The sequence below is a fragment of the Mytilus edulis genome, chromosome 4 (genome assembly GCF_963676685.1).
Source record: "Mytilus edulis chromosome 4, xbMytEdul2.2, whole genome shotgun sequence".
NCBI lineage: Eukaryota > Metazoa > Mollusca > Bivalvia > Mytilida > Mytilidae > Mytilus > Mytilus edulis.
The window spans coordinates 78,241,114-78,266,231 of NC_092347.1; the positions used below are offsets into that span (position 1 = coordinate 78,241,114).

At 32.0% G+C, this 25,118-nt stretch overlaps 1 protein-coding gene across 8 annotated transcripts in view; it reads left to right on the top strand.

Moving 5' to 3' along the window:
* The window catches only part of LOC139520598 (von Willebrand factor A domain-containing protein 5A-like), a 27,183-nt gene continuing 2,065 nt past the window's right edge, over nucleotides 1-25,118 (top strand). Inside the window, exons 1-20 of one of the 8 annotated variants that reach the window (XR_011663928.1) lie at nucleotides 1-142; nucleotides 361-451; nucleotides 2,180-2,382; nucleotides 4,151-4,370; nucleotides 5,410-5,591; nucleotides 6,891-6,999; nucleotides 7,291-7,401; nucleotides 11,123-11,249; nucleotides 11,720-11,861; nucleotides 12,512-12,591; nucleotides 13,001-13,115; nucleotides 13,363-13,530; nucleotides 14,009-14,168; nucleotides 14,777-14,886; nucleotides 16,015-16,141; nucleotides 16,205-16,430; nucleotides 16,560-16,707; nucleotides 18,683-18,884; nucleotides 22,303-22,519; nucleotides 23,818-23,965. Coding sequence is in view for 6 of the 8 variants with exons in the window: in XM_071313411.1 (XP_071169512.1) it covers nucleotides 406-451; nucleotides 2,180-2,382; nucleotides 4,151-4,370; nucleotides 5,410-5,591; nucleotides 6,891-6,999; nucleotides 7,291-7,401; nucleotides 11,123-11,249; nucleotides 11,720-11,861; nucleotides 12,512-12,591; nucleotides 13,001-13,115; nucleotides 13,363-13,530; nucleotides 14,009-14,168; nucleotides 14,777-14,886; nucleotides 16,015-16,430; nucleotides 16,560-16,707; nucleotides 18,683-18,859 (2,514 nt within the window). In the remaining 2 variants the exon portion in view is untranslated. Of the gene's footprint in view, nucleotides 188-360; nucleotides 452-2,179; nucleotides 2,383-4,150; nucleotides 4,371-5,409; nucleotides 5,592-6,890; nucleotides 7,000-7,290; nucleotides 7,402-11,122; nucleotides 11,250-11,719; nucleotides 11,862-12,511; nucleotides 12,592-13,000; nucleotides 13,116-13,362; nucleotides 13,531-14,008; nucleotides 14,169-14,776; nucleotides 14,887-16,014; nucleotides 16,431-16,559; nucleotides 16,708-18,682; nucleotides 19,092-22,302; nucleotides 22,520-23,817; nucleotides 23,966-25,118 lie in introns of those variants that run through there. The other 7 variants (XR_011663929.1, XM_071313413.1, XM_071313414.1 and 4 more) reach the window with 7 other exon arrangements.

A 25,118-nucleotide genomic window follows, 5' to 3' on the forward strand; every position in this document is an offset into this window, starting at 1 on the left:
ATGTTACATTATGCGTAGTAACAAACGAGTCGGAAGTTAAACACTGTCCCTCTATCAATTCTATCTACGTATACATTTCAAATACAACAAAAAATGTAGTAAACATTTTACGAAATTCACATTTGTAAGAAGTCTATTAGTGGTAAGCTAAATCTGTTATAATGTATTGATGGATTAACTTTAAAAGGTAACAATAATTTTTAATGAATAGGATATTGTCACAGTAACTTTTAATTTTTTATCTAACCTTTGCAGAAAATATACTTACATCAATTTGCTATATGAATACACATTTTACACCTGACTTGGGAAAGCAAAAAAACATTTAAAAATTATATGCAATGATGTTCTATCTTATAGAATAATTGTTTACTGTGGAGACATTTTATCCAACCGCCTGCTGAGATGACGCGGCCATTTGGACTGATCATTATTGGGGTTCGTAAATTAGGTAAGCTTTGTATAATAAACCAATTTCTATAGAAGTGATCGGACCTCTTAACAGTTATACTAAGATATTATAGAACGTATCATTTTTGAAAAATAACAGTATATGTCCGATCTATCATATGTCGCCGGTCGAACCTTAGTATAGATAGGGCATGACCTGTTCTCAAAAGAACTAGAAACAACGCACGTTTGAGAGACTTTAAGTAAAAGGGAAATTTTTTAGAAGCAATCAATTTGAACGTGACCACATGGATGAATAATAATATGCCCTCATCTGTACAACTTTTGATCCCTTACCTTTGAATAGGTTTATAATTGACTGTGCGATGAATTCAAGACATGACCATTTTTTAAAATGTAAACCAAATGCTTTGTATATGCCCTATATGGATATATCCAGTCTGCCAAATAACAGCCCGCTATTCAGTGGTTTAAACCTAATAAAACACGTTAAAAAATGTTTCCTTAAAAACTATAACATTAAAAGTAATCCTATGAGTTAGTATCTATTACAAAAAAGTAAAATAACAAAATTACCAAACTCCAAGAATATTCAAAACGGAAAGTCTCGTATCAAATGACAAAATTAAAAAATCAAACACATCAAACGAATGGAAAACAACTGTCATATTTGACATTTCCTTATGTGGAACTGAAATGGTGGATACAGCCTAGTTTTATTAATTGTTAGTTAAACCACTAACGTGTATGCCAGTTGTATAGAATTCCATTATATTTACCATTTTTCATTGTAAAACACAGTTTTATTTGGAACACACAGTCACTTACAGCCAATGTGGTAAAAAGAAAAAACCTGCATGAAACTAAGAAAAGACAAATTTGGAGTTCAGGCCTAGCTGATCTAATTCGCATTTGGCACAACATTTTGGAAATAAACTCCTCATATTTACTAGGTTTGATTTGCGTCAGACGCGCGTTTCGTCTACAAAAGACTAAGACTCAGTGATGCTCAAATAAAAAAAATAAAAAAGGCCAAATACAGTACGAAGTTGAAGAGCATTGAGGAGCAAAAGTTCCTAAAAGTTTTGCCAAATACAGCTAAAGTAATCTATTCCCGAGGTAGAAAATTCTTAGTATTTAAAAAAAGAATCTAAGTTTTGTTAACAGTTAATTTATAATTCTAACCTTTTCAATGATAATTCATGTCAACACAGAAATGCTGACTACTGGACGTGTTTTCAATGATCTCCAACTACATTTCCGACTGAGTGCGACTGATAAGTATTCTGTAGCAAATCAAATAATAAGCATGGAAGGTCTCACTGAACCTGGTTTCACATGGTGGGTGATGTATGTATATTAAGTTAAGCATACTCTGTCGACCCACCTGGTCCTGCTATGTTTGATTTCATGCGATTTTCTCTTTTTATTTTTGTCTTGGTTTATTTAGTCCATTTACCAGCTTTGAATATCTTTAAGCTACTGTATTCTCGTAATTCCATGAGTTTCACCAGAGCTTACTCTAGTTTCAAGTCATCCTTGAAGTAAAGCTCTTTACAACTACTCAAGAAAATACCAGTTTATCAGTTAAAGGAAGCTTCTTGTTTACTGGACGAAGTTTGTGAGGAAAGTTGTTTGGTTATGCCTTTAACAAGGGCTATCACATGAAAGGTTTTGCATCATCTTGGTTGATGAAATTTTATTTCGCAGTTACTTTTCCTTTTTTCAAGTACTAATCTGAATATCTTAAATTTTATTTTTTGACTAGTTCCACTGAAGGAATCTAAAATCAATGTGACAGTTCAGGGTTTTATAGCCAATGTAGAATGCCAACTGACCTACAAGAATGAAACTACAGAACCGATACAAACCAGTTTCGTTTTTCCTATGGATGATATGTCAGCTGTATACAAGTTTGAAGCTGACATTAATGGAAAGCACATTATCGCAGAATGTCAGGAAAAGGAAGAGGTGAGGTCCTCTCTTTTGGAAATTAAACATGACAGTACATGTCTAGCAAAACAACCATTGCTACAATAAACTAAATCAAATTACCAAAAAAGTACAAATATCAAACATAATGTCATAATATAGTTTTATGTTTTATATAAAATAAACACACCAAATAGTGTCTAAATTACTTCAACAGATTTATATAAGTTTACCTTAAAAGGAATATGTTTTCTTGCAATCTGCCGGCAAACTATAACTTAGATAGGTCAACCTATTAGTTTTTGTCTACCTACAGACTGTTGAAATATCTGTTTCTCTCTGTTTATCTGTTTATATTGTATATGAAATGATCACACCAAATAGTGTCTAAATCATATCAACAATTTTATATGAAAATCATATTAAAAAGGATTTGATTGAAAACTAAAATAGATTTCTGGCAATCTTGTTTTTATGATGTTGTTTAATCCTTAATTATTTGTTTTCAAATTGATAGGGGAAAAAAATGCGTATTATAATGTTTACAAAAATCGAAAACATTTCACGCATTTATGCAAAATAAACGGATCTACTTTTTTCTGCACCAGATGCGCCTTCCGACAATTAGTATATCTTTGAAAAACAGAAAAGAGGTGTGAAAGATACCAGAGGAACAACCAAACTTGAAGATCGAAAACAAACTGACAACGCCATGGCTAACACAAAAAAAAGACAAACAGACAAATAATAGTTCACAAGACACAACATACAAAACTAAAGACTCAGCAACACGAACCCCACCAAAAACTGGGGGTGATCTCAGGTGCTCTGGAATGGTAAGCAGATCCTGACCCACAAGTGACACCCGTCTTGTTGCTTATATTATTACAAACCCAATAAATAGTCTTATTCGGATGCCACATTCGTGAAAAGGGAATGGGATTGTAGTTAAGACATATATCATCTGTGAAACGGTTATTTCATAACTGTCAACTAACTCGTGATGTCGTCCGTAAAATTTACGAAAGGATGACATAAACTTCATCATTTGGAACTCTTGGTTTTATAGCTACCTTGTTACATCAAGGAAATCATGATAAGGAATACAAGCCCGGAAATATCGTATACTCCGTATTCAGGCGCTGCTGGAATTTTGCTACATAGAAATGGAAAGTTAACAATTGGGATGCTGAAATCATCACTTTTGTCGTAAAGTTTTGTTTTCAACCGACCCTCATTGTCATTGTTAGATTGTTAGATGGGATAAATGCATTTAACATGGTCACCAAATTTTGAATTTTTTAATGAGAGAACATCATCTATATCGCGGAAAGTAAAGTTAAAAGATATTGCTATTTTGTCGTAAGAAGTTCCTGTATGAAATCAGCCTCATAATAATAAAGGAACAAGTCGGCAAGAAGAGGGACACAATTGGTTCCCATTGGAATGCCGCAGTTTGTTGAAAAACATTTCTTCCAAACGTAACAAATATGCTGTCAATAAAGGAATCTAGCAACTTGATAATGTCAGTTTCAGAGAATACTTTGTTTGAATCAGAGTGATTCTTTACAAAGTAGAACTTACCCCTCCCCAGGACAAGATAGTTGTATCTACGTTGGCCATTCTTTTTTTTTTAAACATAGCAAAACCAACTCTTTCAATGTGTCTTTTATTTTGGAATGGAGAATACTTGTGTAAAGTCTAGAAAAGTCAAATGTTTTCATACTTTTGCTAGATGAAAGAGTCTTAGATTGTATGTACTTTATAAGATTTTTGAATTTTTTTAGTATCATAAGTTACCTTGCAGGCAAGACGAACTTACGATGAAGCAGTTTCTCATGGACTCACGGCAATGTTATTAGAGGAAGACGATACAGCCGGTGACATCTTTGAATGTAAACTTGGCAATCTGCCAGGAGGAGAGACAGCCTTATTAACTATGAGTTACGCTGTTGAACTATCATATCAGCCAGGTGGAGCAGTTAGGTTCACATTACCTACAGTTCTTAATCCTAGATACATGCCAGGTGAGACAAACAGAAAACATTGTTGTTTTTTCCTTATTATCCATTGACTAAAAAAAACCCAAAAGACTCATATTCGCTTCATTTGAACCTTGTTGGGCATTCCTCCCATTGACCAATCCAATTAAGATATATATATATATAGAACTGAATCAGAACTATGCTTTCGTCATACTTCACCTCGTATGAAGTATAACGAATTCAAAGTTCTATATTTTAACTATATTTTCCCATTGATAACACACTTCATGTTTGAAATCTACATTTGACTAATCTCTCAATTTAAGAAATAACTGATGCAAGCTATACTTTATTGTAGTTTTAACATGTGTAGGCATTACATTCGTGATTATTTTTGCCCCATCGATAGTGAGGGATAAAATAACACGAATATAATACCTACCCATGTTAAAACTACAATAAAGTATAGCTTGCATCAATTATTTCGATTCTGATTTGGACAGTTAAGGTAATTTCTATGTCCGATGTGTATAAGGGTAAAGCGATTGTGTAGGCTCTTCCATGAACCTCCCTTTTTCGTTTGTAAAGAAGCAAACGGCTAGAACTGTGATTTTTCAGAGGGAGGAGTTTTGAACAGCCAGCATGAACGGTTGTTGTATCTAGGTCAAATATGTCAATTTCGGAATGCAACACATTACAGTCGTAATAAATGAATTAGTAACAACATGTACATCATTTAAGAGTTTGGAAGTGTTTTAAGTTAATGAAATATATTAAATGCATGCCAATTTGATAAAATTCGTTATTCTGCAGTAGTAAATATACGCATTTGCAAAAACAAATTATTGAATTTAGAGCATGGGTTTATTTATAAAGCGAAAACAGCACGTCATATTAGAATTAAATACAAAGAAGGCGTTAATTAACAATTAATTTATTTAGACCGATTTTTTTTTATCACCTTTAGATTTCTGTGAAGTCACGATTTCCTGAACTGTTGATTGCTTTTTCTTCATTTTCTTTTTTTTCTCTCTGAAAGCTCAAAACTTTAAAACTTGTTATGTTTGTTGTTCACCCGTAGTTGAGGCTGTAGTTGATGGACGTGCCACAAGAAACCAGCCTTCTGCTGGGGAAATTGACATCAAATCTCCCTGTATTCTGAAGTTTAAAAGCACCATCACAGGACGGTATAGAATACATTCTGTATCTAGCGCCAAAGATAAGCTGAGTGTAACCTACAACAAATACAAGACATCAGCTGATGTAAGTAGCATATATTTTTTATGAGAACAAATAAATCAGAAGACACTTCATCCAAAACTCTAATTTCTTAACCAACTTTGACTTTTAATGTATCTTTTTGACTTTTTGATTCATAAGCCCTTCAATGATTTAATATGCTTTGAATTTAAAAATATTTTGTATTTTGGACTATAGGGCATCATTGGAGAGACTTTTTTTTGTCGAAAATCCGCATCTGGTGAGGAAAGTTGGTATATCGTTTACCTTTAATAACTATTTAAACCACTGAGTCTATGCCACTGCTGGTGATCGTTTCGTCGCCGAGGGTATTACCAGGCCAGTAATCAGCACTTCAGTGTTAACATAAATATCAAATATATATATATTTCCTGTTTACTAAAGTATTAATTTTTCGAAATACTAAGGATTTTCTTTTCCCAGGCATAGATTACCTTAACCGTATTTGGCACAACATTTTGGAATTTTGGATCCTCAGTGCTCTTCAACTTTGTATTTGTTTGGCTTTATAACCATTTTGATCTGAAGGTCACTGATGAGTCTTATGTAGACGAAACGCGCGTTCTGTGTATTACATTATAAGCCGTATACCTTTGATAAATTAATTATATGGTTTATGTTATTATCAGATATCAATATACGATACAGGTATGTGATCTTACAGTTCATTCTCTCAATATTGGCTTAATTATTTGTTTATTTGAAGAAATTGAACATTTATAGAAAAAATCATTTGAATTTAGACTTGTATGTCACAGTCTAAACATACCAATCAAACTGATTTAAAGGAGAGTAAATATGTAAAATAATTGAAAATTATAACTGCGAAATTAATAAAGATTAGCAATAAAAATTACATCGTATACATGGATTGTAAGTGTCGGGCTTAACAAAGTCCTGGTAAAAAACTGAAGGGTCGGATTCAAATTTTAGTATATTAGCTGCTGATGATTTTGCTATTATTTCTTGCTTCAGTTGTCTTTTATCCCTCTGATAAAGTGTATCCATCACATCTCTTTTTCTTCACATATCAAATAATAACAATTGTGCTGGACAGGGGGTTAGAGTAAAAAGATTACGCAAGAAAAAAATAAAATCACAAAAATACTGAACTTAGAGGAAGATCAATAGGGAAAGTCCATAATCGCATGGCAAAATCAAATAACAAAACGCATCAAAAACGAATGGACAAAAACTGTCATATTCCTGACTTGGTACAGCAAGTACAACCATATAAGACAATAATAATGTCTACAATCATTTTTATAACACGCATCTGATACATTTATTGACATCTTTCAGATTCACTTAGTCAGTTCCTTCAACTTTTACCATGACTTAACTTTTGACATCCATTATGAAGATCCATATAAACCTGAGGTTCTAATTGAACATGGAGATCCATATGGAGGTATAAACTTTAACATCATTTATTAACTAGGTCATGTTGAGGAAACCTAAGATACTAGATAATAGATTTATATTTCTGTATTTGATTTGAACTTTTAAAATTTTAATTATTTTCTTTTTCATAACGCTTTATGATTCGAAAAACTAGTTTATTCAAGCTTAAAGAACTTGAAAGATTGAAATTGCTAATCCTTTTTCATGCATGTGTTTTTTCCGGCCATCGATGTTTTGTATTAGTGTTCAGTTAGATAGACAAATCGAGTTTCCGCATGTCTATTTTTTTGTATTGTAGACGGTATGCTGAAAGAAGATTTATTAATGGTTAACTTCCTTCCACAGTTTCCAAGTCACGGTTTAGCTTTTAATAGTAAACGAGAGTTTATATTTGTAATAGATCGATCAGGTACGTTACTTGATAACTGTCAGCCTGCATATCATTTTTATTTATTAATATCAAAAAACAAGTATGAGATTTAAGACAAGTAAGAACAGAATAAAAATATTTATTGTTCAAATTAAGGGTTTTTGATGGACAGAATGACATTCATACACAAAACAATACAGTATGATTTTATCACAAAAAATCTTAATCTGATCTAAATCATTAACATTTTATTCCAAGCATGAACCAGAACCATAAAATAGTTGAAATAGTCATCGTTATTTAGTATACTAATTCTTGTTGTGTCTGACATTTATGACATTTTATAATATAATTTCTTAAATTTCTTTCGGACAGACAAATTTATGAGAAATATTGTTTATCTCTTTGAAAAATATCCCTCTAAGACGGAAATGTTCAAACATTATGGTATAAACAATCATTATAACTTTGTAGTTGTGTGAGCTTAATATAAGAACAATTTGTAGCAATAAAATTCAACATCAATAAAGATAACATAGGAAATGACATAAATTTAAGAAATAAAAAAATCAAAATCAAAGACATAACTTAGAAAACTAGAGTATCACGGTCCCTATCGACAACCAGGCGGATCATAGGTGCTCTGGAAGCGCATACAGATCCTGCTCAACATGTGGCACCCGTCGTGTTGCCCATGACAGTAGTAACCCTATAACAAGTCTTATTCTGTAGGTCACATTAGAGGTAACAGAACAGGATTATGGTTACGACCCAATAAAACAAAAATTACTTTATTCCACGAGGTTCAATCACCTTGTGATGGTGTCCATAAACTGTTTAAAAGGAGATTTCAACTGCACCTCTTTGAATGCTTGGTAAAATAGATTTCTTGTAAGCAGCAACCTTATCTCGTGAAAATCATGATAGGAAATGCAAGTTCTATCAGATATACACTCCATATGCATGATTGTAGGTGCTGCTGACATGTTTCTACATACAAATGAAAGATACCAATTTAGAAGCTGAAATCATATTTTTTGTCGTAAAGCTTCGTTCTTGACAGGCCCTCATTGTCAATGTCTAGATGTAAGTCAAGATTTGAGACAGACCTAATTTTATATGTTGTATCATTCATTTCAAGTTCGATGGGACAAATGCGTCCAACCTAGTCAACACACTTTGAATTATTTAGCGAAAGGACACTATCTATATAGCGGAAGGCGAAGGAAAATAATAATGTAAGCTTCAGTCTTCCAAAGAAGCCCCAGTATGAAGTCAGCCTATATAAATAAATGAATAAGTTGACAAAAAGAGGAGAACAGTTGGTACTCTCGAGTTATCATGGGAATGTACATTGTTGAAAAAAATACGTCCCCGAACGTAGCAAATGTGTTGTTAATCAAGAAATCAAGCAACTTGAAAACGTCAGTTGAACATAGTTTTTTGTTTGAATCGGAGTTGTTTTACAATGTAAAAACGATTTAGAGCTGCCAAAGACAAAATATTCATATCTACGTTAGCCATTTCAATTTTTGTTGTTACTGAAACTGAGCATTTGTATGCCCCATCTAGGGGTAGTATGTAAGCCGGACAGTGCGTCCGTCCGTTCGTTCGTTTATTCGTTCTTGCTTTCTGTTCCGCTTCAGATTAACGATTTTGGTCAAGGTAGTTTTTGATGAAGTTGAAGTCCAAACAACTTGAAACGTTATAAGCATGTTCCCTATGATATGATCAAATACTTTTGACCCCATTTTCACGGTCCACTGAATATAGAAAATGATGATGCCCGCTTCAGGTTAAATTTTTTGGTCAATGTAGTTCCATCAACTTAAAACGTCGTACACATGTTCAATAGGATATGATCTCTATAATTTCAATGAACAAATCTTCACGGCCTACTGACTATAGAAATTAATAGTGCGAGTGGGCATCCATGTATTGTGAACATAATATTTTGGAATGGAGAATACTAAACGTTTACACATTGCAAGAAGAAAAGTACTTGATTATATGTTCTCTTACAGATCATTGTATTTTCTAAAGATTCACATCGGATTCACAATAACTTTGTAACTTCGCTTTGATAGTTGATAAAATTGATGTAACTAATTTAGAAAGAGGTTTTGTGGAGCACTTGGAAGACCCAGCAATAAATCATTGTTTGAAAGGACACTTATGTAATAAGATATCAAATAAAGAGAAGAAAGATCCAGCTCTTTAGCTCTTTATATTTGGTAGGTAAGGTTCGTGGAGGTATATATATCGAGTTTCCGAGTAAATTGTCAACACCATATTCATTTATTAAACAGTTTATGTAATGTGATTTACAAACCATGACAATGTTTTTTGGGGGCTTTATCAAAGAGATAGGACATATGCCTAGTAACATATTTGACTTTAACGATCGATATAGCATGTGTATTCATAGTCCCATTCAGATGTTTTAGTTCTAGTTTTTATGAATAAACACATAACATCGACACACTCGGAAAGAGTATCTTAGACTTTTTTTGTGCGTTTATCCCATTGCTTGTTATAATAAGAAATCCATCAGTATTTTGAAGTTTTGTTTCCAATTAGTGGATTAAGGATCACGATATTTCGGGCCTTTGGAAGGAAAGTGTTATAGATAATGTTTAGATCACCAGCAATAATGTTGAAAGCCGGAATTTATATGATTAGGGAACTAGCAAAGGTAAAGTTGAAAGGTTCAGACGTTAAGTCGTCAATATTGAAAGCATACAACACGTGTATGTAAATTCAGTTGCAATTATTTTGGTATAGGTATGCAAAATGATAGGTAAAAACTGATATTTGTCATTTCATTAAGGACTTTCCGTTTTGAATTTTGAGTTCAGTATTATGTGATTTTACTTTTTATAACACGGAAAAAAACCCAGAATAAATAATCAACATTTATATTGATTACCTTAGCCGTATTTGGCACCACTTTTTTGAATTTTGGATCCTCAATGCTCTTCAACTTTGTACTTGTTTGGCTTTTGATATGAGCGTCACTGATGAGTCTTATGTAGACGAAACGCGCGTCTGACGTACAAAATTATAATCCTGGTACCTTTGATAACTATTTACACCACTGGGTCGATGCCACTGCTGGTGGACGTTTCGTCCCCGAGGGTATCACCATCCAAGTAGTCAACATTTCGGTGTTGACATGAATATCAATAATGTGGTCATTTATATAAATTTCCTGTTAACAAAACTTTGAATTTTACGAAAAACTAAGGATTTTCTTATCCCAGGCATAGATTACCTTAGCCGTATTTGGCACAACATTTTGGAATTTTGGATCCTCAATGCTCTTCAACTTTGTACTTGTTTGGCTTTATAAATATTTTGATATGAGCGTCACTGATGAGTCTTATGTAGACTACAGTAGTTGTCGTTTGTTTATGTAATATATACGTGTTTCTCGTTTCTCGTTTTGTTTATATAGATTAGACCGTTGGTTTTCCCGTTTGAATGGTTTTACACTAGTAATTTTGGGGCCCTTTATAGCTTGTTGTTCGGTGTGAGCCAAGGCTCCGTGTTGAATGCCGTACTTTAACCTATAATGGTTTACTTTTTAAATTGTTATTTGTATGGAGAGTTGTCTCATTGGCACTCACACCACATCTTCCTATATCTATAAACGCGCGTCTGGCGTACACAATTATAATCCTGGTACCTTTGATAACTATATATCATCACTATCATCATAAGTGTCTCTACTAACAATAATGGGTACACACTGTTTTAGGAAGTATGCATGGTGATAGAATGGCAAAATCTAAAGAAACTCTACTACTGTTATTGAAAAGCTTACCGATGGATTGTCTCTTTAATATTGTGTCATTTGGAAGTAACCACAATTTCGTATTCAAAAAGTAAGTATGCGCTTAAAAAAACAAGGCAACAGTAGTTTACCGGTGTTCAAAAGTCATAATTCGGGTGAGAAAAAACAAATCAGAGTTATTAACAAAATCCGAGTTACAAACCAACACCGAGGGAAACATATCAATTATAAGAGCAAAACAAAGGAACAATAGGAACAGCGAAGTGCAGTTAAAACAAACGTCAACTCACATAGAAACGAACCATTTGATAAAACTGTCATATTTCTGACTTGGTACAGGTCATTTTAAAAATAAATGGTATGTTGGAACCTGGTTTAATGGCTAGCCAAACCTCCCACTTTCCGTCATTATGTATGTTCCGAGTTGAAATGTTCTGAACATTAAACGTTGACAAACCAGCTTTCTTTAACATTTACTGTTGATACATAACTGTCCGTATTTAAAAAAGTTTAATGACTGTCCACTCCTTTTTATCATTTAAAACAATTGTTTTTGCACAGGAGTGAAGAGTATAATGAGAGAACTCTTAATGATGCTTTGGCTCTCCAGAAGCGTTTAGATGCAAATATGGGTGGGACAGAAATTTTGCGTCCACTAACGCAGATATATCAACAAAAGGCTAAAAGTGCATACCCAAGACAGGTATTTATACTAAAAACAGAATTGACATTTTGTCTCTAAAATTTCTCACTCTGAATATGAAAAATCTTAGATATTTGACATTTATCGATTCCTGGTTATCGATTTTTCACAATTTTAAGCTGATATTTATCACTTTCAAATTGACAGTTTTCTGCTTTTTGAGTTGAACTTTTGTTTACTGGAAGTTGATTTTTCTAGATCTAAATATGTAATTTCTGCCCCAAAAAGAAATGTGTAGTTGCAACTAAAGCGTAAGTTTGGGAGAGAGAAATGGTAGTACGAACTATGAAGCTGGAAATTGAAAATATTATAAAAAGTGTTTTGCTGTTGTTTAATTGTGATTAAAAAAAGTGTTGAACTCCTGAACTGTTTTGAAAGGTTATTTTGATCTCCTTTATGTTTTGAAATTTAAAGGATCATTCAACCAAATGATAAATGAATGAAATGCTATTTTAAGAGGCTAGATTATTATTCTTTAAGACTTTGTTTTACACTGTAACTTATACGGTAAATAGTATCAATAAGACCACAAGTGTTAGCAAAACCGTCTATTCCAGCTGATCTGATTATCTGAAATAGTTCCCTAAATAACGCCACTCTAAACCACCTGCATTTTGAAAATGACATTATTATTCATTAATATATTTCAGATATTCCTTTTAACAGACGGTGAGGTACAAAATACAAATGAAGTTATATCTCTAGTCAAGCAAAATGCTGCCAATACTAGGTAAATGCACGGTAAAAAAACAATTTTATTCCTCCTTAATAAGAAATTTTCAAGAATGTAGGCAAAAGCTGTACACCAAGAAATTTTTTCTTTATCGAAAAATCACGCGTATCAAAACAGAGGCGAAAGATACCGTTGTAAATAGTCAAACTCATCAGTCAAAGGCAATCTGACGACATGGCAAAAAGCAAAAACGATGATAAGACAATATCCGGTTTATATAATTTAATGCAGAAATCTTAAATCATACTAGGAAATTGAATTTACATGAATGAATATATATATAAATTGAAAAATTTTAAAATCAGTTAACTTTACAATTCTGATGGTTGAGACATATGAGACGTGCACTGTATTATAAAAAGAGGCACTTATTTTTACATTTCTCCTTTTATCCTTTTTTTTTTAGAGTGTTCACATTTGGAATAGGAGAAGGTGTGTCAACAAGTCTTATCAAAGGCGTGGCCAATGCATCCAATGGGAAAGCGACATTCATTAGAGACAAAGACAATATGCATGCAAAGGTTTATTCTTTAAGCATCTTTTTAAAAGCGGAGGGGGAGTTCAGCATATAAAATTTAAAAGAAAATACAATAAAACTGTAGAAAACATTGTACACTTTTTACAAAGATTTAAATTCTGTATTAAAGTCAGCATTGACAAAACTTTCTGAAAGCAATGAATATCATAAGTAATGAAATCAAATTCATTGTTGTTTCTTTTATCAATACATCAGTTTTTTTTAAAAGATTTTGCCTTTTCATCAATTAGGTCATGTCAGTTATGAAATGGTCAATGGAGGACTGTTTCTGTAATGGTAAAGTTGAATGGCATTTACCACCTGGTTACAAAGTAACTACTATACCAACACAGCCACCAAACATCTTTAGAGGAGAGAAATTAGTATTATTTGCCTTGCTGAGCTCTCACGACAAAGAGGTATCTTTCTATTTCAACTCTATAAGCATTTATTTTCTTTTTCAGACTTTTCCTTCTTATGACTAAGTTAACTCTGCCAACCCGAGATTATAGAAAACCATGTATTTAAATGTTTGGTTCCAATAACATCATTGGGGTTACCATCCAAACTAAGTTTCAGATGTCGTGACCCGCTTTTGAAAATAAATCAGTTTTTGCATTATTTAATTTGATTACACATGTAAGGGGGATAATTTTGTTAAATATATAATATAGTACGAAAAGTAAAAAAACTTTATTTTCACATTTATAGTGGTAAAATAAACTGCTTGATTATAGACGTACACTTTTAAAATGAAGATATAGATGTTTAATTTCGAATGATATATACGTATTAAAAACTACTGACAAGTAGTGTAATGCACATTAAACTAAACGAAAAATTACTCCAGTAACATATTTGGACATATATGTAAAGTAAAAGCTAATGTTGTTGCAGAGAACAACGTTAGGTTCTGTGAATTTAAGAGGAGATCTTGGTGGTAAAACTATTACTCACAGTATGGAAATAGATGTCAAACAAACGGCACATATTGATCTTCCGCTACATCGAGTTGCAGCTAAATATCAGATAAAAGAATTTGAATTAAATGATAAAGGTAACAATTTTCAATTTCCATTCACACTAGTTCTTATACCGCTATCTTTGAAAATCATTACTTATCAGGTATTTTATAGGACTGTGGTTCCGGTATAACATACAAAAAATGTATACACACACACAGCTTGAATATGTAATACCCTAAAATCATGACCAAAAAAACAAATATCTTTCACAAAGTGCGCCAAAAAATGAAATTAAAGGTGATGTTCATTATTAAAATAAAAAATAACGTTTCTTATATATTTTGACCTCAACTGTAAAACGAGGCATTATACAAAATTATTACGTGACTAAGTTCACATGCAAAAGAGAAACCGACATCAAAATTGGGGAAAAAACAACGCAAAAAAACGACTAAAAGATAAACGATTGTCTAGATAGGACACGAAAGACTAAGAAACACGAACTTGACCAATAACCGTGATATAAGATGGTCCAAGTTAGTAAATAAAAGTCTAAGCGGCATAAAATATAAGCATAAAGAGTCCTTATATTGTATACATATACGTTATACAAAGAAAAACAATGTTCTGCGATAATAAATTGTTTCAAGTCCTATATACATTTGATATTTTATTTTATGACAAAACATTGTTTATGTAGATGGTTCCAATAAGTGGCTCATTGTATTAGTAAGTAAAGCTGCTAATATTGTGTCTAAGTATTCATCATTCATCGGCGTAGACAGGGAAACTAGAGTTCCATTAGAATCAGTGAGTACCACACATTAAAAAAAATCTATACAGGAAAATTTATTTAGTTGCTTATTACATTTGACGTTTTCAATTACCCGTAATAATCACGGTCATAATTTCAAATATTTACGGTACTTTACTTTAATAAGTTTTAAAAATAATTCTTAAACGTTTTTTTAAGCATCGAAAAAACAACATAATGATAATGTAAATCAAATTAACAGACATTCGTATAATATAAAGAAAATTACTATTATCTCTAACTGTTAAGGTGGTATGGGAGTCTAAAATAAAAATGATAGAATTTGTTCATACTTTGCCAAAACGTTGTATCTATTGATATATGTTGAAAAATATAATAAAAATGATAGGTCACCGCGCATTTTCTCAAGCTACAGGACGGGACAAAATGACATATTTTGTATGGATTATACAGGAAAAAACACCATTTTGTGATTAGAAACTAAACAAAATGATAGAATTGTTAAATACTTCAGGAAAAGATAGCTTTCAGACACTGCTTTGAGAATATCAAAAGAAAAGATAGGGTCACCGTATGTTTTTTTCGGCTAAAATACAAAATAGGAAAATTCCATACAGAATCCTTCAGAAAATGTACTTTTTTAGAGTTACCTCCCCTTAAAATGCCAATTTAAAAAAATAAATAAAAACAACCCAAAATAATTAATATTTGCAAAAATATCAATATTTAGAAGTTATATTCTTATAAATTGGTACTTTTAAATGAAAATGTACATTAAACATCTGCATTCCTGCATCAAATTTTGCTAACTTGATGGAAAATCTGGACCCTTGATTCTCTGTTTTTTACAATCCAAGATGGAGGAAGACACCCATACCACCTTAAGTAACATTTAACATAGCAAACTTTAAAATCCATGACACGATCTTTTATCCAAAATAAAACAAGAAAAATGATTAGGGTTATATTTTGAGATACATTTATAAAAAAGAAACTTCCACTTGAATTACAACATGACCGCAACCAAGAATTATGAATGTATCTGCATGTATGTTACATTTTTCATGTCTGGGCTGCTATTTTGTATATATATAATTATATTCCAGGTATCTGATTCTATTAATTGTTTCATCGTTTGACTATTTAGTGCTTTGCCTTTCCAGCCACCAGAACCACTGATTGAAAATCTTTTTTACAATATGTACATACCTTCGTATGGTACAGGTCGAGCACCTCCATTTCCAATGTCACAACCTTTACCACAACCTGCATTCAATTCTCCACCACCAGGCTGTTCAGGACCACCTCCACCACCAGGCGGTTCAGGACCACCTCCACTACCTCCACCACCAGGCGGTTCAGGACCACCTCCACCATCTCCACCACCAGGCGGTTCAGGACCACCTCCACCACCTAGCGGAAATGTACGAGCGTATGGTTCAGGACCACCTCCACCACCTCCACCATCTGCAGGCAGAAATTTAAATTTTCCACCTGCACCGCCTCCATCACGAGCACCTCCTGTCGCGAGTATGTCGCCATTTAGATCAGGACCACCACCAGCAGCACCACCAACAAGGTATATTATGATACACACAAGGTTTAAATCAAAATTAATGAAGCTAAATATATGGTTGATTTGATTAACATATTGAAAAAAACAATAGCTTTAATTTTATCCATCATTATTTCTTTTTATGAAACATAGCTCAGATGGAGGCAACATTCCTAGCGAAATGGACGATATGATGCTGCTGGTTTCATTACAAAATTTCAATGGATCCTGGTCATCCTCCCTGGAGATTGGGAACATAACGATGCTGAAAATCAATTTACTAGACAACGACAGATATGCGGTAAATTTGTTTATGAAATAAGATTAATTTATTTGAGAGTTCATTATATGTATATAAAATGAAGAACAAAATGAAAAAAATAAAAAATCTGGATGTTATTTCAGAACTGAACTTCATCGATCTTCATCTTATTTTAATTAATCATAGTACAATTCTCTACAATATATATATTGTAACGACTTCTATACAATTTGTATAATGTAATGAATTCTCTGCAATTTATATAATAAAATGAATTCTCTGCAATTTATTTATTGTAATGAATTCTCTGTAATTTGTGTAATGAATTCTCTGCAATTTGTGTAATGTATTCTCTGCAATTTGTGTAATGAATTCTCTGCAATTCATATATTGTAATGAATTCTCTGCAATTTATATATTGTAATGAATTCTCTGCAATTTGTGTAAAGAATTCATATATTGTAATGAATACATTGTAATGAATTCTCTGCAATTTATATATTGTAATGAATTCTCTGCAATTTGTGTAATGAATTCTCTACAATTTGTATAATGAATTCTCTACAATTTGTGAAAGAATTCTCTACAATTTGTATAATGTAATGAATTCTTTGCAATAAGTATAATGTAATGCATTCTCTACAATTTGTGTAATGCATTCTCTACAATTTGTGTGATGAATTCTCTACAATTTGTGTAATGAACTCTTTAATGTAACGATTTCTCTCCGATTTGAATGTTCCTAAGTATTGAACAACAGAAATTTCGTTTTACTAAAATTAATTAATTTTGATGTAAGAGAAGATACTTATATCTACTATGCCATCTTTTTTAAACAAAGCAGGAGCTGTGAAAACAATTTGTTTTTAGATTGGATTGTGTACCATTTTTGTAAAAGGCAGAAATGTCAAATGTTTTAATTGTTACTATTAGAAGAGAAAAGATACTCGTAATGTGTATGCACTAACAGATCTTTCGAATTTAAAGTAAAGAATAAAATGTATCTGTACAAAGTCACGAATATGACATATGTTATCCATTCGTTTGATGTTTTGGGGCTTTTGATTTTGCGATTTGATTACGGACTTTCTGTTTTGAAATTTCCTTGACATTTTTGCTATTTTACTTTTTTGTAGTGTTTTGTTCTATTGTTAGGTTAACTGTTTTTCATATAAGCAAAACCGATCTCGATTTGAGTCTATACCGGTATACTATCGTTGCACAATGAAACATTGATGACATCACATCTTTTATTCAGTAAAAACAGCAAAAATATGTTTTGAATTTATTCAATATGCAAAAAACATCTTTGTACAGTATATATATAGTACTACAGAGATGTATGCGTACGTACTGGAAGTGACGTTATCATCTAAAATCTCAGCGTTTGTCGTGGCATTGTCAGTTTGTATTCGACTTGCGAGTTTAGATGTTCCTTTGGTATCTTTACCATGTCCGTGTACATCCGATTACAACCGACGTATGCACGGAGAAATGTATGGCTACTAGCATGTCTGATTAAGAAGTGCAAATTCCGTTGATGAACTGTGGATTCATTAAAAAATAATTGGAAAGAAGTTTTTGTTTGGTGGATAAAGGTTAACCACGAATTTAAGTTTTCAACGAAATACAAAGTTTACATACGCTTGCGACAAAATTTCGCAAAACTACGAATCCCAAAATTCACTACAGAATTTTTTTTCCATAATCGACGAAAATTGGTACCCGCGAAAATAAGTTAATCCACAGTACTCGTAAACTCTGTTTTTTTTTGTTTGTTTTAAGTTTCAAGAATAAACAACGCAAATCTATGGCCGGATAATTCGCTCACTAGTTTCACACAAAAGTTCAAACTTTGAATTTGTATTCCTATGGTAAACAATAAGTTATAAAATTAATGGTTGAATTTATTGAAAAAAGTCACCAGAGTTATTCGAAATATGTACTAACAATTATAAGGCACATAAAAGATCTTTGTGTATAGTGTCTAACACATTGTAATTTGTTATTGCAGGAAAATGTTTGGTGCACCGCTATTGTAATAAAGTTCTTACAAAAGTTTTATCCAGACCTTCGAGATATCTGGGAAATGATTCAGATGAAAGCATTGCAGTGGATCAAATCTCAACTCAATGAAGACCAAACAATTGACCAACTCTTTCAAGATGTCGTTAGTGCTGGCATTGTTTAATATTGCACGAAATGAAACAAGAGATGTATATGTTTTACATAATAGCACTGTATTATAAAAAAGATATCCAATTTAAATGAGAGGATATCTTTTATACATTTTTTTTATATATTATTAGTCCCAAATTATTAAGTTTCATTTTAAATTAAATATACATATATTTACTGCATATGTTAAATTTGAAATATATTTTTTTATATAAAGAAAATATGCTTTATTTGAAACCTCAAATTTCTTTAGACTATTTTCGTTTTTGCATTCCAATACAGTACCTAAAGGATTTTCAATTTCTGTTCACTGGAGATTTTCGTTGAATTCTGTTAAACACTAAAGGACTATAATATGATTCACAAATTTGAAACCTAAAGTTTAAATGTATAAGAAGAAATGGGTTCCGAAAACTGTATTATATTTATTTGAATTATGTTTTTGCAATATAGTTCAATTTGTAGCGGGTTATTTCCTCTTCTTCTTGATTAACCTGCATCAGCAGCGCTCAAACAAAACTTCACCTTCAAGAAATACTTGAGGAGCATTACTCGTCTAATGTAAATGCAGGAAAACATTTGAAATCTTTCTTATGTGCTATTTGTTACCATTAATTGTTACAAATTAATACAAAGGGAAACACGCCAAATATAAAAAGAAAACAAAGTAAAAAACAGAAACACTGAAGGAAGTGCAACAAAAACAAACGACAATACAACATACCAGAGACATATAATACATTGCATAATACATTGTATTATATGCCCCTGAACATACATAGAAATGGATCAATTATATAACAAGTTCCATACTCCTGACTTCGTACAGGACATTAAAAAAAATGCTGAATTGAGCCTGTTTTTGTAGCTATCTAATGCCTCCTTATTTCCACGTGATCAGATAACATTTTTTAAGAACAATGATATTCTTATATAAAGGGTAATGGTTTTCATTTGTTTATTCTTATGAATCTACGATTTGGAAGAATGTTTTTTTCTGTACGGTAATAGAGACTTTAAAAACTACATGGGATAAAGAACGCATTCGTAAGATCAGAATAAACATCTCTTTGTTGCAGGATCAGAACTTCAAGTAGTCTATGCGTACTAAGCACAATTTGGTCGTATTATACCTAAGAAAGATGGAATTATATGTATTATCAATACAATGTGTGTCAACTACGAATGCACAAAAGGATCAATTGTCAAACTGTCAAATCGGATTTCTGTACACAATACTACCCTATCGACAAACCTGAGGGTACTGTATGCAGTTGAACGGAGCATGACACATTAAATGTGTAGCTTACAGATCAATTACTTTGTACAACATTGTTCATATTTTAAGGTACCAGTCTTGTATTACAACTCCAGTTCTCGGTGCATGTCAAAACATGGAGGGAAACAAAATAGTGCATTTTTTTCTGAATTTTTTTATGAACTCATTTTTTTCTGTTTGATTATAGGTTTATACTGAATTGAAACATATATATAAACTTTAAAAAAAATCTTGCATCTTTTGGGGGATATCAATCCTGGAAAGTGGAAGGATATCATGTTTACTGGAAGTGGTGCAGCCTAGTAAAAACAGCAAACAGAAAGTAGAAAAAAAATGTTTTGACTTCAGGATTACGTAACTTTTTATTCTTCGTGGCATGACCCACTTTTTTTCTCTGGATTAAATCACAATTTCACATTAGTACATACATGATATGAACATACAATTTTTTTCTATGTAGCATTTTTTATTTTTTTATTTTCAAAGATCAGCTGTTTTGCATGTAAGCCTATGGAGCAGTCAATTACAAGACTGCAACCTTAATGTTTTAAGAATAACAAACTAAAAATATGTTCTCAATATAGAGTTTACAAAATAAGTAGACCGAGAGGAAGGCCGAAATATTTATACAGTCGTTTGAAACTAATGACATGCTCGGAAGGAGTAATTGTTTTGCTTTGTACCATATCATATATGGGCCCATCGTTCTAACAACTGTTTTTAATGTACAGAGAGTGAGACACGGTTCTTTCGCGACGTAGTTGATATTAACTAACCCAGCTATCAGCCTAACTAGCATTGTTTTTAATAATAATACATCGGGTCTGTGTCAACAGCTGGAATATGCAGCATAGATTTAGAACCCGTTGCCACAATAGTGATCATAAGAGTTTGTAATGTATAGTTATATGTAAATATAATAAAATTACTGTAAAAATGGTACAGTGTTTCACAAATTGACATGGTAAAATACACGCACTCATATGTATAGTTAATCACGACCTATAACAACTTTTTATCCATTTATGAATTAAAACATACTTTTACTGAACTAGTTCACTATGGTGTCAAAAAGCAAAAAAAAATTATATATCTGCAAGTACTTTTTTAACAGGACTACATAGAAAAAAACATAAGCATTAATTTTTCGATTAAAGATACTCTTATTTTAATTATAGATCAAACAGTTTCGCCGGAGTTATTCAAATGTCTTTACGAAATTCATGCGCTGGCCTTCAGGAATAATTTCTCACGGAGTAGGTTAAGTTTCCAATTTATACGTTTGTATAAAATGATTTTTTAAAAATTTATTCCACCAAGAGAAATGTGTTATTTTAATATGTTTGATCGTGAGTAGTAAGTCTCCTTACAAGGGCTCTATATTGCTGATTTTTTTAACCCAATTAATAATGCACATTTGATAGAAATACTAGAATAAAAAAAACTAACTTATTTAGACACATTGCTTGAAAATCAACAACATATCTAAAAAATATAAGTAAATACTAAATGACAAAAAAAGTAAAATTGATAACGCAGAATAAAATAAAAGAAGAAACGGTAAATAGAAAGTGAAAACGTTGTTCTTGTTTTCCGGACGTCAAAGCCTTGCTACCGGTTTCTCCGCAGGTTTATCCGAATAAGACAATGACCCTGTTATTATTCTATTTTGTTTTACATTTTATATACCGATGACCTCATTGTTAGTATCAATAGAGTATGTAATAGAGGTAAGTAGTATTTTTCTTTTGTGAATTATTTAAAGCCTCTACATAAATTCACGCAGTCTGCTGCAAGCCTACGTGCTATTTACTATTAATAAGGCGGTTAATTAAACTAAAACTAGTATTTAACATTAAAAAAATAAAGAGGGATACAACTTTTTTTTGTTTTATTTGAATATGGTCCATACCTCTTACATCTGTAAAAAAAACGAAGACTAAACAAATCAATTTCTTCCTTTAGATCAGATGGATAACAATCAATCTCGAAAACACAAATTTGGAAATAAAATATCCATTTCATTGACATGCAAAGAAACGGAAGTCAACAAAAAAAGCCATTAATTTCATCGTTGATATTAATTTTGTAAAGTGGCCTATGAAGTTATTCAATGATATATTCAAAACAAACTCATATTTATTCTAGCAGTCAATTATTCTCTTCGCTCTCACTAGGTATGTCAGCAATACAAAGAGAACCTCCGCTGCCATTTTCAGCATTGTCACCACCAGGAACCAAACCGCCAGAGTTACAACTGATGCATGGTCATGTACCGATGGCACCGCCTCTGCCATGCTCGCCTCCAATACCATTACCTATGCCTCCTTTACAACCACCGACACCACAGTTTACCTTGCTAGATAACCTTTATCGAAGACCAAAATTACTAGAGTAAGTAACTTTTATTCATTGTATGAAAAAAAGTGTTAAATTTTTGAAGATTGTCTTTGGATAGAAAATGGGTAATCACATACAGCAATGAATCATATCCAAAAGAGGGGCATCCCTATGGATGTACATGTTATTATATTACGATAACTATTTTTAAATTTCGAATAGATTTTTTGTGAACTAAAACTGTTGTGCAGAGTTCTACTCCAGAATTGCTTTTTATGAGGTATGTATTGGCGCCAAAATACGACCAAATACTTGTTTAACCAACATTAAATAATCAACTTGAAATATTAATAGTATACTGTATTATATTTTGTTTAGCCAACCACCACCAACACAACCTCAACTAACAATAGAAGCACAGCTACAATTGGCTATGGCAGTTCCCTTTACAAAGTAATTTAGTATTTAATTGAATTTTATGAAAAAAAAACTAAAATTATAAAAAAAAAAACGAGCTCCGAGGAAAATTCAAAACAAACAGTCACATATCAAATGGCAAAATCAAAAGCTCAATCAAATCACACGAATCGATAACAGCTGTCACATTTCTGACTTGGTACAGAAATTTTCTTTAGTAGAAAATTGTGGATTAAACCTGTAGTTATAGCTAACTGAACCTGTCACTTGTATGACAGTGGCTTAAAATTGCCATTATATTGACAACAATGTGTGAACAAAACAAACAGACATAACAAATTGTTCAGTTTTACAAACAGACTACCTAACAGTCATTATTGCTTTGTGCCTTTGGACACACCAAACATGCACATACATATATATACACCAAAATATCAGACAGAACAGTTTTAAGTTATGTGCTTTGTTTTGTTATTTAGTATTTCCTCTGATCGACATTATTCAGTAAATGATAAGATGTCGCTCCCATACTGAGAATTCAAACTACTTCTGAACCACCAAGAATGTGTATTTTTTTCAAAAATTTCAAACGACCCCTGCTCGTATGAATATTTTCCTTAAAAACAAATTGGGATTTTTTTTAACTATTCATATAAAGTCAGGAGATGTTGTATGAAAAACAGCGAGACATCCAAATAAAGCACAATTAAGCAGTTTTACTTATCGTATGGTCTGCAACAGTGAACAAAAACCGTACTACAGAGTCCGCTATAACAGGTCACGACATGACCAAATCTTAAGTAATCTAATGTTTCTTCTAGTGGTAAACTTTTTATAGAAAGGACACATGTTCATATGTGATCTTTTTAATGTGCACAAAAATTTGATTCAAATACTGCCAAAAGTAAAATTTTTGTTCTGATTTTTTTCTTTAGTTATTGTAGTTTCGAGAAAATGACTACAGATGAGGAACTCAAATGCCTACTCTCACTTCATCGGAATGGATTTTGGCGTCCGTCAGGCACTATCGTAGATATATTATGCCTATCAAATGGTGAAGAGTTACGAAATTCGAAATACAAAGTATTATTTTTTATTCCTTTTTTGATAATATCTCCTTCATCATAAAGATTGATTTGATCATTTTATAATAGGAAGGAACCAATAAAATACCTTTCAAAATATAACATACTTTATTTTCAGTATACAACTTTTTTGGTGTAATTCTTCTCATTAAAATCATGCAAGGAGTTTATGCCATTTCTTTCCAAATCACCCGGATTTTGGTCATTTCATCTCACTGATAATGTCTGTCTCTGGAGGAAATACTACTGATAGTCCCATTAACTTTGAGATAATCAAAATAATGGTCAATTATGAGTGTTGAGTAATGCAAATCAAAAGCTATTTTTTTATTTTTTTTTTTTATCGCTCATTCTGTGTTCTTTTCTTCTCTAAATGTAAAACAATATTCAGATACTTTTCAAAATATAGCATACTATATTTTCTGTATACACTTTTTTGTGTGTAATTCTTCTCATTAAAATCATGCAAGGAGCTTATGCAATTTCTAAATGTAAAACCATATTCAGAGTGGATTTGACACTGACCAAAACCATACGTTACAATACAATATTCTGAATGTAGGAGTTTGACAACTTACTAACCTACCCGTATTGCACTACAGTAACATCTTTTGGAATTTGAACTTCGAATCTATTTTCTCATTCACATACTTTCCCACTTCCTATTCAGGATGCTTTAAATGTCTTTAAACGAGTTAGCACACCTTGAATTACTGTTGACTTTCTGGCCAATTAAAAAATATTTGATGCAAGCTATACTTTATTGTAGTTTTAACATGGGTAGGCATTATATTCGTGATTATTTTGTCGCGAGCGAATGTGAATGCCAATTTGATAAAATTCATTATTATGCAGTAGTTAATATACGCATGTGTAAACAAATTTTATTAGATACAGAGCATGGGTTTATTCACACAGCGAAAGAAGCACGTCATATCAGAATATGTAATATGTATATGTAAGGAAGATAAGTTCTGAAAGTTGAAAAAAAACTTTTAAAATTTGTTTCCATATGGTAATACCTTGGCTTTATCCGTTGTTATAAGTTCAGATTTAAATTTTAGTCACATTAACGGTACTCTTAACAATAATTAGAGAATTTCAACAAACTGATTTCCTGGTTCTGGATATATGATTTTTCTTCAGTTTCA